General features: G+C 43.5%; 1 protein-coding gene across 1 annotated transcript; it reads right to left on the bottom strand.

Moving 5' to 3' along the window:
* Positions 1 to 7,402: 7,402 nt before the first annotated feature.
* Positions 7,403 to 12,112, bottom strand: LOC147999234 (uncharacterized). Its single transcript, XM_087596509.1, has 6 exons — positions 11,956 to 12,112; positions 10,763 to 10,922; positions 9,434 to 9,577; positions 8,633 to 8,799; positions 7,811 to 7,916; positions 7,403 to 7,687 (listed from the first exon to the last, which is right to left on the bottom strand). The coding sequence occupies exons 1-3, from the start codon at positions 12,080 to 12,082 to the stop codon at positions 9,499 to 9,501; spliced, it is 366 nt and encodes a 121-aa protein (XP_087452635.1). The 5' UTR covers positions 12,083 to 12,112; the 3' UTR covers positions 7,403 to 7,687; positions 7,811 to 7,916; positions 8,633 to 8,799; positions 9,434 to 9,498.
* Positions 12,113 to 12,875: the final 763 nt, after the last annotated feature.

Raw genomic sequence — 12,875 nt, 5'->3', positions numbered from 1 at the left:
AGTTGTTAACATTAAACTAAATGGAGAGAAACTTGAAGCAATCCCACTAAAATCAGGGACTAGACAAGGCTGCCCACTCTCTCCCTACTTATTCAATATAGTTCTTGAAGTTCTAGCCAGAGCAATCAGACAACAAAAGGAGGTCAAGGGGATACAGATCGGAAAAGAAGAAGTCAAAATATCACTATTTGCAGATGATATGATAGTATATTTATGTAATCCCAAAAGTTCCACCAGAGAACTACTAAAGCTGATAAACAACTTCAGCAAAGTGGCTGGGTATAAAATTAACTCAAATAAATCAGTAGCCTTCCTCTACACAAAAGAGAAACAAGCCGAGAAAGAAATTAGGGAAACGACACCCTTCATAATAGACCCAAATAATATAAAGTACCTCGGTGTGACTTTAACCAAGCAAGTAAAAGATTTGTACAATAAGAACTTCAAGACTCTGAAGAAAGAAATTGAAGAAATCCTCAGAAGATGGAAAGATCTCCCATGCACATGGATTGGCAGGATTAATATAGTAAAAATAGCCATTTTACCAAAAGTGATCTACAGATTCAATGCAATCCCCATCAAAATACCAATCCAATTCTTCAAAGAGTTAGACAGAACAATTTGCAAATTCATCTGGAATAGCAAAAAACCCAGGATAGCTAAAACTATCCTCAACAATAAAAGGACTTCAGGGGGAATCACTATCCCTGAACTCAAGCAGTATTACAGAGCAATAGTGATAAAAACTGCATGGTATTGGTACAGAGACAGACAGATAGACCAATGGAACAGAATTGAAGACCCAGAAATGAACCACACACTTATGGGCACTTTGATTTTTGACAAAGGAGCCAAAACCATCAAATGGAAAAATGATAGCATTTTTAGCAAATGGTGGTGGTTCAACTGGAGGTCAACATGTAGAAGAATGCAGATCGATCCATGCTTATCACCCTGTACAAAGCTTAAGTCCAAGTGGATCAAGGACCTCCACATCAAACCAGATACACTGAAACTAATAGAAGAAAAACTAGGGAAACATCTGGAAAACATGGGCACTGGAAAAAATTTCCTGAACAAAACACCAATGGCTTATGCTCTAAGATCAAGAATCAACAAATGGGATCTCATAAAACTGCAAAGCTTCTGTAAGACAAAGGACACTGTGGTTAGGACAAAACGGCAACCAACAGATTGGGAAAAGATCTTTACCAATCCTACAACAGATAGAGGCCTTATATCCAAAATATACAAAGAACTCAAGAAGTTAGACCGCAGGGAGACAAATAACCCTATTAAAAAATGGGGTTCAGAGCTAAACAAAGAATTCACAGCTGAGGAATACTGAATGGCTGAGAAAAACCTAAAGAAATGTTCAACATCTTTAGTCATAAGGGAAATGCAAATCAAAACAACCCTGAGATTTCACCTCACACCAGTGAGAATGGGTAAGATCAAAAACTCAGGTGACAGCAGATGCTGGCGAGGATTCGGAGAAAGAGGAACACTCCTCCATTGTTGGTGGGATTGCAGACTGGTACAACCATTCTGGAAATCAGTGTGGAGGTTCCTCAGAAAATTGGACATTGAACTACCTGAGGATCCAGGTATACCTCTCTTGGGCATACACCCAAAAGACGCCCCAACATATAAAAAAAGACACGTGCTCCACTATGTTCATTGCAGCCTTATTTATAATAGCCAGAAGCTGGAAAGAACCCAGATGCCCTTCAACAGAGGAATGGATACAGAAAATGTGGTACATCTACACAATGGAATATTACTCAGCTATCAAAAACAATGACTTTATGAAATTCATAGGCAAATGGTTGGAACTGGAAAATATCATCCTGAGTGAGCTAACCCACTCACAGAAAGACATACATGGTATGCACTCATTGATAAGTGGCTATTAGCCCAAATGCTTGAATTACCCTAGATGCCTAGAACACATGAAACTCAAGACGGATGATCAAAATGTGAATGCTTCACTCCTTCTTTAAAAGGGGAACAAGAATACCCTTGGCAGGGAATAGAGAGGCAAAGATTAAAACAGAGACAGAAGGAACACCCATTCAGAGCCTGCCCCACATGTGGCCCATACATATACAGCCATCCAATTAGACAAGATGGATGAAGCAAAGAAGTGAAGGCTGACAGGAGCCGGATGTAGATCTTTCCCGAGAGACACAGCCAGAATACAGCAAACACAGAGGCAGATGCCAGCAGCAACCACTGAATTGAGAATAGGACCCCCGTTGAAGGAATCAGAGAAAGAACTGGAAGACTTTGAAGGGGCTCGAGACCCCTTATGAACAAGAATGCCAAGCAACCAGAGCTTCCAGGGACTAAGCCACTACCTAAAGACTATACATGGACTGACCCTAGACTCTGACCTCATAGGTAGCAATGAATATCCTAGTAAGAGCACCAGTGGAAGGGGTAGCCCTGGGTCCTGCTAAGACTGAACCCCCAGTGAACTAGATTGTTGGGGGGAGGGCGGCAAGGGGGGGAGGATGGGGAGGGGAACACCCATAAAGAAGGGGAGGGGGGAGGAGGATGTTTGCTCGGAAACCGGGAAAGGGAATAACACTCGAAATGTATATAAGAAATACTCAAGTTAATAAAAAAAAAAAAAAAAGAGAAGTCTGGTGTAATTCAGATAGGTCTGAATTCATTTGTTACTGCATATTTATACCTTACTCCTTTTAATATTCTTTCTTGCTCTGAGCATTTAGGGTTTTAATTGTTATGTGAATGGAGGAATATTTTCTGGTCTGCTCCCATCTGTCAGATTCTATGGCCGTGCTTCTCAACACTCCTAGTGCTGCACACCTGTAATACAGTGCTTCATGCTGTGATGACTCCCACCATAAAATTATTTCAGTACTACTTCATAACTAATATTGCTACTCTTATAAGTCATAATATGCAAGGTATCTGATATACATTCTTTGAGAGTGGTCGTAGCCCAGAGTTTGAGAAACATTGCATTATATACATTTTTTTTTAAAGAGAGGCCTTCATCTAAGACGGTCCTGATGCAGGTGTAAGAGCAGAGACACCCTGACATAGTGACAAGTTAGCAGGCCCAAGGCCGCTTGCCTTAATGGCAACAGAGATTCCTGGGTAAAGGCACAATCTGAAATCACTGTCCCCAGGACATTTCTTACCACAGGTTTTCCCCATTACACGGTGTGTCTGCTTGGCCATGTCTGTCCAGGAAGCCAGTCCCTGTAGTCTCTGATACAGACAGAATCCTAAAGGTGAGAATGTTTTCCCTCTGTTGGCTCCCAGTCACTTCTACAGAAGTAAGTTCAAATCACCCGTGGGTATATGTGTCTCTCTCCCATAATGTGTGAGACTTGAAATGTCATCCATTTGAGTTGACAAAAACCAACTCTCACTTCAGATTTACAGCTGACCAACACTTAGTTTCAGGAGAATGAAGAAGCTGGCCAGGCCTGCAGAGTCAGATCCCCTCCCTGCCTGGGACAATCCCACCCACAGTAGACTTCAGCTTCACCTAGCAGCTGTTATCAGAAAATCTGACCTTAAGGTTCTGAAGTCCACACATGCACAAACCCTAAGGTTGTTAGATGGTGGATATGGGTTTTTTCTCCAATTTAAAATCATTCAGGCCTCTTTTCTCCCCTGGGATGCACTTTGTTCTCTCAGGTCTGTTCTTCTCAGAAGTCAACTCTCAGAAGGGGCACTTTGCTCTAACTCCTCCATGGGACCCACCCAGCATTGGGACTGGAGGATCCTAAGGAGTTGTAGCTCTGAGCTGGGAGGGGGAGCTCTCACCCTGACATGGAGAAGCCTGTTTTCACAGCTGATCTGGATCTGAGGAAAAGGTGCTTTTAAAGAAGCCTGTGAAAGTGTCTCCTGCAGGAGAGCCCACCCTGCAGGGAAAGTCACACAGGACAGGGAAAAGTGGCTTCCCAACTTTCCCAGGGCTCTCAAACCAGGGAGGGTAACTGATTTCAGAGAGTTTGAGAAAGGCCTCCATCTCCCTGAAAGACTTCCCTCAATCATAAGTCCCACCACTATCCCAGGCTCAGCAAAGCCCTCCAACTACCAGTTCCTGGCAAATGAAACCCAGTGTGGAGAATTGAGGATAACACTTCTAGGAAAAGGGAGACACAAGCCTCTGGGGGTCCTGGCCTGGGGTCTGTCCCTCAGGCTCTCCTCACTTCCCCTAGGTGCCTAGGGCAGGGGCAGGGTCAGGGGTAGGGGGAGGGGCAAGTTCATGGTCAGGGGCAGGGTCAGGGGCAAGCAGTGACATCCAGCCACAAGATAGGCTTTGGGTGCATGGAACAGGCAGCAGCAGAGCTCGCCCTGCCCTCCTTTTCTCTGGAGTGGGAAAGCATGGAGACCTGAGTGGTAGGGAAGAGTTGGGGAACTCACAGCTGCTTTTCCTCTGGCTGCAACTGCAAGTGGAGGGCGAAAGAAGCCAGAGAGTCTCAGGGGATCCCCCCATTTCCTGATTTCATTGTCCTTGTGGATGTCCAGGATGAAGGCTGTGCTTGGCTGGGCCAGAAGCCCCGCAGACAGGTAGAAGATGCACAACTGGCCTGTGACCTCCCTGGGCACCCACTGGGACCCAGCTCAAGTGGCCACAGAGACTCACCACGCACCCTGCCCCAGCCCTAAGCCTGTACACACCAAGGCCACAGCACCTCTGCTAGTCTCTCCCACCATGAGCACTCACCCTGGCACCCTGGCTGGCTTACACTCTCTGTAGGGAGCTCCTTGTGTGGTTTAGACACCAGGTTGATTATGGCCTCAGAGAAGGAGTTTGACATTGTTCCTTCTCTTTCAATATAGTGGAATAATTGAAGCACTACTGTTTTTAGGTCTTCATTAAAAGTCTGATAGGATTCTGCATTAAAGCCATATGGCCTGAGATTTCGCTTTTTAATTTTTGGAGGGGCAAACTATACTGACTGTATCTATTTTCTTCTGATAATTATCCATGTACCTTCCCAGATCTGTGTTTATGTTGGTAATTGTTATCTGTCTAGAAAATACCAATATCAAATAGATTTTCAGTTTTCTGGAGTAAAGGCCACTGAGGTAAGACCTAATGGTTGTTGAATTTGTTCATTGTCTATTGTTAGATCCCCCTTTCATTTCTAATTGTGTCAATTTAGGTATTGTCTCTGGTGTGCAGTTTGTTTGAGGAAGGGGTTGCCTCTCTGGTGGATCTTCTCAACAAAAATACAAAAAAAGAAACAAAAAAAAAAAATAAAACAAACAAAAAACCCAACACACAGTACTTGGTTCTCTTGACTCTTTGTATTTTTCACTTTATTTGTAATTGACTGATTTGATTTGAGCCCTGAATTAATTTCCTGCCATCAAATCGTACCTGACAATCTATGGGATGAGGTTTGGCCTCATCTTGTTAACAGCAACATGTAACTTCTGAGCTGTTTCTGCTCTCTGTAGTGGTAATGATGTCAAATCTTACTGAAAACCATGCATAGCCTGGTTTAGGCTGTATTAAAGTAGCCCACCAATTCAGTGTTCCCTGCAAGGTGCCATGGGACAGCAGTAGCATGAGTCTGCATGCACCTCGACAGTTTTCATTAGGGACTACACACACACACACACACACACACACACACACACACACACACACACACTTTACTGACATGGTGCACATTCTTTGCACACACAGAACAAAGTGAGAAGTAATGAAAACACACCAATAATGGAATTGATGGAGGGAGCTGTGGGGAAGCTGGGGCTTAGAGTTACTTAAAGGCCCTGTGCAGGCTCTCCTTTTGTTGGAGGAGAAACTTCAAGTGCAATGTGGTTCTTTATTTTCTTTCTCTAAAGCACAGAGGGCTAGGGTGGAACACAGGGCTTTGAGCATGTTCGGCAAGTACAGTCACACTGAATTAAATCCTAGGGCAGGAACCTATTAATCTTCTACAGAATTACAGAGCAGCCTGGATGAAGACTCTCAGCTGAAAAGGTGGACATCTCAAGACAGGCACTGGACAATGGCTGACAGACTTGACTGAAGACTGGAAATGTTTTGCTATCTCATAGGAAAAGAAGGCCCCTCCCACTACACTGTACTCTAAGGACAGTTTATTCAGGTTAGGATGACATGAACTATTGTCTCATGTCACAGATGTCAGCACAAAGTATCCAAGGTATTGTATGCCAATGGTAGCATTAACAGAACAAAGCACACAGTGTCATGAAGACATAAATCATGAGTTTGTGTAGCAAGACCCAGGCCTCTTCCAGGGTCTTAGATAGTAATGGAGAACCTCAAATACGGTAGTAATGTGATAGTGTGGTGTGAATCTAGTTACAACTAGCTTCTATTGTGACACAGATGACTCTTTTTGTGTCATGGTCAGCTTATAATGAATGACTAGACCCAAGCATGAGAATAACCAAATACTACATTGCTTCTCTAGCTGCTGAGCTTTTAAAAGCCCTGGGGTGACAGCAAGCTTTTGTGGACATTCTGGATTGGTCCTTGTGTACTTTAACTCTCTGAGTCACCTCCACTCTCAGTAAGTTAGTTCAATTCCATATTGGAAATCAATCACCTGGAAAAAATACATTCCCAATATGATCCCAGATTGGCCATGGAAAAAGGGTAGCTTGAACTGTCCCACCTAGGTTCTGGGCTTGCACAGGCCTCCTCTCCAAAAGAAACCTGTGTTCATAGCTGCAGGCTACATTCACTATGGATGCTCTGGAGGATCCTCCCTAAATGGCTCAGATTAAAATAATTTTCTTGTTAACAATCAAAAAACTGATTATGCCAAGCTGGCCTACATGAAGCTAGTTTCAGTTCTGTATTTTATCAGATGTGCAGAATACATGTGGTCATCATAGATAACAGGTGAAAGATCTGCTCTAATAAGGAAACTAAGTGATGCTGGAGGATGATCCTGACCCACACTGAGCAGTGGGGACACCAGAGCCCTGTAGGGATGCCTGACAACCTAACACGTTGAGCATGCACAGCTCAGTAAGTTCCCTGTGAACACACATCTCATGAGATCTCTCTATTTAATTGGAGGTGATCCTGTCCACCTAATACAGCACCTCATGTGGAATAACAAAAGCCACCTGCAGGAGCTGTGGTGATGACTCACAGGGTAGAGCATCTGCTGCTCTCTCAGAGGAACCACATGGACCCTAACAATTGGGTAAAGTGTGTCAGTGATTACATCATAAAGTGTGTGTCAGAGAAACAGCCACATCACACACACAAAAGACACTGTCACACTGGGTACCCCTTGGTGACTTTGAATTCACTTATTAGCCCAAGCTCCATGGAACATGCAGAGATCCATCTTCAGCAGTCAATTCTAGGTCCACAGGAGGGGACAGAACCCTTGAGTAAGAATGATGGTCTTAAGTGTCAAGAGACAGAAATCAATATTTATTCATAATGAATACATTTTTACAACAAAACAGGATTAAAATGAATGAATAAAAATATTTAAAAATATTTGAAAGTGAAAAATAGTAACAAGAACATATAAATATGAAACAACAAAAAGAAAACTTCAATTAAAATCATAACAAAAATATTTCTAAACAGCATATTCTTAACGAACATTTAGAAGCACAGATGTATTGCTGTTTCTCCTCTAGCACACATAATGAAAGGCAGTCCTCCAAGTTGTCTCTCAAGTGCTGTTTTCTGAAGAAGAAAGTGAGTAAGACCTCAATCAGTCAGGCTGGCTTAGTGTTATATAAATTTAGTGTCTCTAAGAAATGACAAATTAACTCTGAGGAAGAATACTCATCCAAAAAATGTTGTTACCGTTCAGGATGTTTGTCATCAGGGACTCCTGAGAAAGCAACTTATTCCTCAGGAAGCTCTCTTACTGGCGTGTGTCCAATTCCATCTCTCTTGCACTTTCTGAGACCTGGGAGAGGAAGGCAGTTTTTCAGACACTGATTTGGTGGTGAAACGCAAGCCAGCTGTCAGAATCCTGCCTTCTACCACCTCAGTTCTATTGGACAGTCAACATGGACCTTTTAACTGATATCATTGTTGCTGACTCTGTGGGCACGGCAAAATCTCCAGCAAGCCTCACAGTAATGTGGGCTGACATTATGGGACCCAGACTTATACCAGTGCAAACCAAGAACAGGGCAATGGAAGAGACCTCATTGGGTTGCAGGAAGAAAGGAGATGTCCATATGTCACCAAGGTTAAAGCCAATGACAAGTACTAATTTGACATTTGCACTTAGTTCTTATCCCAGAAAGGTGCTTCCTACACAAGAAGTCACATGACCACTTGTCATTTGTCAAGAACCAAGAACTTGTTCAAAACTCTACATAGCATCCAATCTATCACGTGCATGTGCAATAATGTGATATGTTATTGATCTGTCACCATTTCTATAATGCAGCTTCAAAAAGAGCAGCAAAATATACTTGCAAAATAATTCAGTTTCTGAAAAGTGGTTGGCTTCCCAGAATACTTGTGCATAGACAGAGCAATGAACAATTCCATACATGAGGTAGTTGGCTGGTTGTGAGTGTAAATTAGTAAGGTGGTAGGAAAAAGCACAGATGTATCAAATTGGCAAATTTTATCAGATATTGTTAAGCTAACACAGCTACTCGTCCCTACCAGATGATGCTGGGTCTGGACGTTGCTGGTCTTTATCTTTCTTGCTGAAGTCAACCAAATATTTCTGGTTCAGTGCACACTCAAGATATCCCTCCTTGCTCTCCTGCTTCAGTGGGACCAACTTCTTCCTACATGTGTTCTCCATCAGGAGCTGGCTGAGCAGGTTTCTGGAAATACAGTCTGCATAGTAAGATCATGCTGCCCCTTTCTCCCATTCCTACTCCCAAGTCCCACTAAGTCTACCAGGTCCCAGGTACCCATGAAGACTTAATAAAATACATCTCGATACATATAATGCTCCTGCACAAAACACAAAGAGTTAATTCGGGGAAGAATAAATTGTTTGTTTGGCCGGAGCACCAATTAGTGTCCACATCTCTCAAAAAGAACATGGATCTTCATCTATCCATGAAAGCCCAATGCATGGGGGCAACATCAATTAGTAGTTGGCAAACACCCGCAAAAGAGGTCAGTAGAACCAAGGGAAGGTCATGCTAACCATGTGGTCCATGCACTGAGTTTTGTAAAACCTGGCATGACACGAGAGGCCCAGGTCAGCCTAATAACCTTCTGCTGACTTCAATCAGTGCTGTTCTATCTAGAGCCTTCTGCAGATGCCTAGACAATCCTGGGATGAGGAACAGTCTTTTATGGAACTGAAAACTGAGTCCTAATGACCCTGGCACACTGACGTGTAAACAGCACAAGAGATAGAATCATAGCTGAAGACCGTCCAATCCAGAACAAAGAAAGTCAGAAATGGCCATTCCACAGGTGATAGCCTTTCTGACCAGGACTTACCTAGAGAAGGTAATCTCCTTCTTCAGCTTATGGCTGTTTTCATGGATCTCAGTGTTCTCCATCTCTCAGTTGTGCAGCATTGACATGACCGCCTCCTCCATTCTCTCCAGGTCTTCATAATATGGATTTGGCCTGAAGTGTGCCCTGGCCCCAAATGATAGAATCCAATTAACATCAGCATTTAGGAATATATGAGCTCAGGGTGGGTCCTGTACTACACCAGCCCTGGAAGGACACCTTCTGAATTCTACATATTGGGACCTTCTTCAGCTTCAGAAACGTGTTTTTCTGTGTCCAGGACACCAGAATCTCGGCATCCAGATGGAGGCTTCCCTGGCTCCCTTTGTTCAATCAAGAGGAAATCTGCAGTCAAGCCAGTTGAGCTATCAAGAGCCTAGGCCACACCTCTCCATGCTCCCCCACCCAACACAGCCAGAAACCTGTGATTTCTTTTCTCCTGTCCCGATAACAGACAATATATCAACACAAAATTATAATCTGCACAAGGAATACAAATAAACAGACAATTGTGGCCACATAGACAAAGAACTGTGCTGTTGACAGTGGGGCTCCCAGAACAGAGCATTCACATGACCATGAAAGTGTTACAGGTAAATACTCAGGCCAAGACATAGACCCCTAGATTCCAAGTGTGGAGTGAAATATAAACATATAACAGTTGTGCATATGCATTTGGATGTATGCACACACAGACTCACAGACTGAGACACACCCACAAAAAAAAGAGAAATGTAAACAGAGTTAGAGAAAGAGAAAAGCAAATATGGAAACAGAGAGCACTGTGAGAACCAGGAGAAATGCATGCACCATTGCTGTGTAAGAGGGGCTCCCACAGACACACAGACAATAACAAACAGGCCTGAGCCTGAATACTTCTAGTCAAGCATTGAGATGAACAGTTTGGGACCAGGCCCCTCAGGCTGCTGCCTGGATCTTCCAGCACTCAGTCCCCTGCCTAGCACGTACAGAGAATCACCATAAACTCACTGCAATTACAATCTTGCAAAGCCACCTGATGTCAACGGCTTTGCAAATGCACACTGGGAACTCATTCTCCCTGACTTTATCCCTGAATTCTTCATTCAGACCACAAATCCTGCTTTTCAATAAATGGAAGCAGATGAGTCCACTGTCCATCTCTCTCCTCAGGAAGGGTCAGGTTCTGAATCTCCTCTATATGGGAGGTGAGGTTTAGCACAGGGTGGTTAGGGAGGCACAGCTTTCTAGAACCCAAAACCTTAATAGGATAAGATGAAGGTGACCTTACAGACCCAGGAATGAAACAAGAGCATTTGGAGCAATTCATACCTGTTCTTCATGGATCTCTCTGTCAGAAACCTCAGGCGATCTCTCAGGTCATTTCTCTCCTCGGTAATGAGCTGCAGCTCTTTATTCAGCCTCTCCTTTTCCTTCTTGGCCTGCTTCTCGCTTAGGGCAGTGCCAGGGGATGATGTTTCTCTCCCAGCGTCTGTAGGTAGAAGAACACAAGTGAACCTGCATGGGGAGAATTCATAGAGTGTACATAGACCTCAGTGAGGCCTAAACAGGAGAACAAGCCTGGAACCCAGTGTCACTGCTAGGTGATTGATCAATGCTTAAGAGGCCTCCTCAGTGGATCTCAGTTCTCCCACTACTCTATAGAGACCAAGAGATGTAAGCAGCCAGGTGTGCCCTATGCCGGACATCACGTGCTTACATGTACCATGGAGATGGCTTCTCCAGGATTATTATCAGCTGAACAGGGTACAGCTTGGTTTCAGGACCCTCACCCCTGTGGTTTCAGAACTCAGATGATAAATTCACCATCCACAAAACTTGAGTGATTGGAGACACTCAGATGTCCTACCCTGATACTCTAGGCCAACAACTTTGGATTTAAAACACATTTCCAGGAAGGACATGTTCAACAGACTTATCAATTCCCCTATATGAAATAACAAATGCCCCAGAAGTTCCAATAGGTTACAGGCTGAATCTTGGTCCACATGTTCCAAACAGTTTTGGTATTTTAGAAAAATGTGTGTAACACACAACCTCTAATATATAAAGCTAATGATGACCCTGCCAGTTAGAGAAATCAGAGGAGGTCTAAGAACATAAGGTTATTGCCTGGAGCACAATTCTCTCCCTGTTACTACTGTCAGATATCCACTGTATTTAAAGAAGCAATGATAGTGAAATACATTGCTTCCCTGTCTAAACTCAGAAAAGGTGGACCCTCCATGACTCCTGATCGTGTTTTTATATCAATGTAACCTAACAAATTCACTGTAAAAGTAAAGGCCAGAAATTCACAGTATAATAGCATTGGCCTTACCATATCCTCCCTGTGGGGTTGGGGAAACTAAAGTTCTGAAATCCTGACTTTCAGGAATTGTGATATTCATGAAAATTCAATTCCTTTTCAGATGCTCCAGTTGTTGTGGCCCATTGCTAGAAAGGTCAGCTTAAGCCTGCAGCCCCCTTGACAGGGAGCTCAAAATATACTGCCCAGAACTTACTAAACATTCCCCAGAAGTGCTGTCTCTGTCCATCATTACTTTGAGACGAAAGGCCAGATTCCTTCACTCTAGTCTGTCCACAATCGACGTTCCCCCTCCCAAAACGCTTGCGAAGACGGGAAAACATGTCTTAGCTTGTAACTGCCAGACTCAGACTGAGAGAAACTAGGGCACTGGTTGTCACTGATGTCTGGTGACATCACAGAGGATGCCAGAACTCTCTAGGAGACAATAGAATGTCCAAGAAGGGACAGCAGATGTCATGGGGAGCAGACTTTGCCTCCTGCTAATGTTCTCCCTGTACTGAGCATAAGCAGAGGTGCCCTTTCCAGGAGACTTTCCTGGGGCAGAGTCACTGAGCATCTCCTGCTTCCAAAGCCAAATTTTCTTCAAGGCTTGATTATAAAAAAACCTTAGTAATTCCTATGCATCTAAATGAATGTTTCCTTCCATATCTTGCCCCAAAATGTCTCATCCTAACTCAAATTATCCTCATTCACCAATGTTAGCCATTAAAACTTCCTGAGATTTCATACCAGCTTGAATATGCAGTCAAAAGTTCTCCTGTCTCATTATTACGGGTGCTTTATATCACATCAAGAAATAGTCTGCATGGTAGGTTACAACATGGGTGTGTGTTAGGGGAACACTCATGAAGTCATGTGCTTAGCAATCGACAATTGCCAGAATATTCCTTAGGAGAAAGAGTTGAAGTCTTTAAGGTGCTAGGAAAAGTGTGGACACCAGTTGGCAGAGGAAAGTGCAATATTGGAGCCACCAGTGAAGGGAACCTCATGCTGGTGGTGGGGTTCTCCTCTCTGCACCAATGTTGCCAAAGGAGCACTGCTCACAGGCCGGAGTAAGATATACCATGAGCTTCTATCAGAAAAATAAAATAGTCAAGAGATATAGGGGGTGCA

Source organism: Rattus norvegicus, chromosome 19 (genome assembly GCF_021556685.1).
Source record: "Rattus norvegicus strain SHRSP/BbbUtx chromosome 19, alternate assembly SHRSP_T2T, whole genome shotgun sequence".
Lineage (NCBI taxonomy): Eukaryota > Metazoa > Chordata > Mammalia > Rodentia > Muridae > Rattus > Rattus norvegicus.
This window is presented reverse-complemented; position numbering and strand designations above follow the sequence as displayed.

Excerpts from the sequence above, each read along its gene's own strand:
- LOC147999234 (XM_087596509.1), bottom strand. The coding sequence starts at position 12,082 with ATGTTTTCCCGTCTTCGCAAGCGTTTTGGGAGGGGGAACGTCGATTGT. Across the intron at positions 10,923-11,955 it reads GCACTTCTGGGGAATGTTTA|ACGCTGGGAGAGAAACATCA; the intron begins GTAAGTTCTGGG and ends TTCTACCTACAG. Across the intron at positions 9,578-10,762 it reads GAGAGATCCATGAAGAACAG|GGCACACTTCAGGCCAAATC; the intron begins GTATGAATTGCT and ends ATTTGGGGCCAG.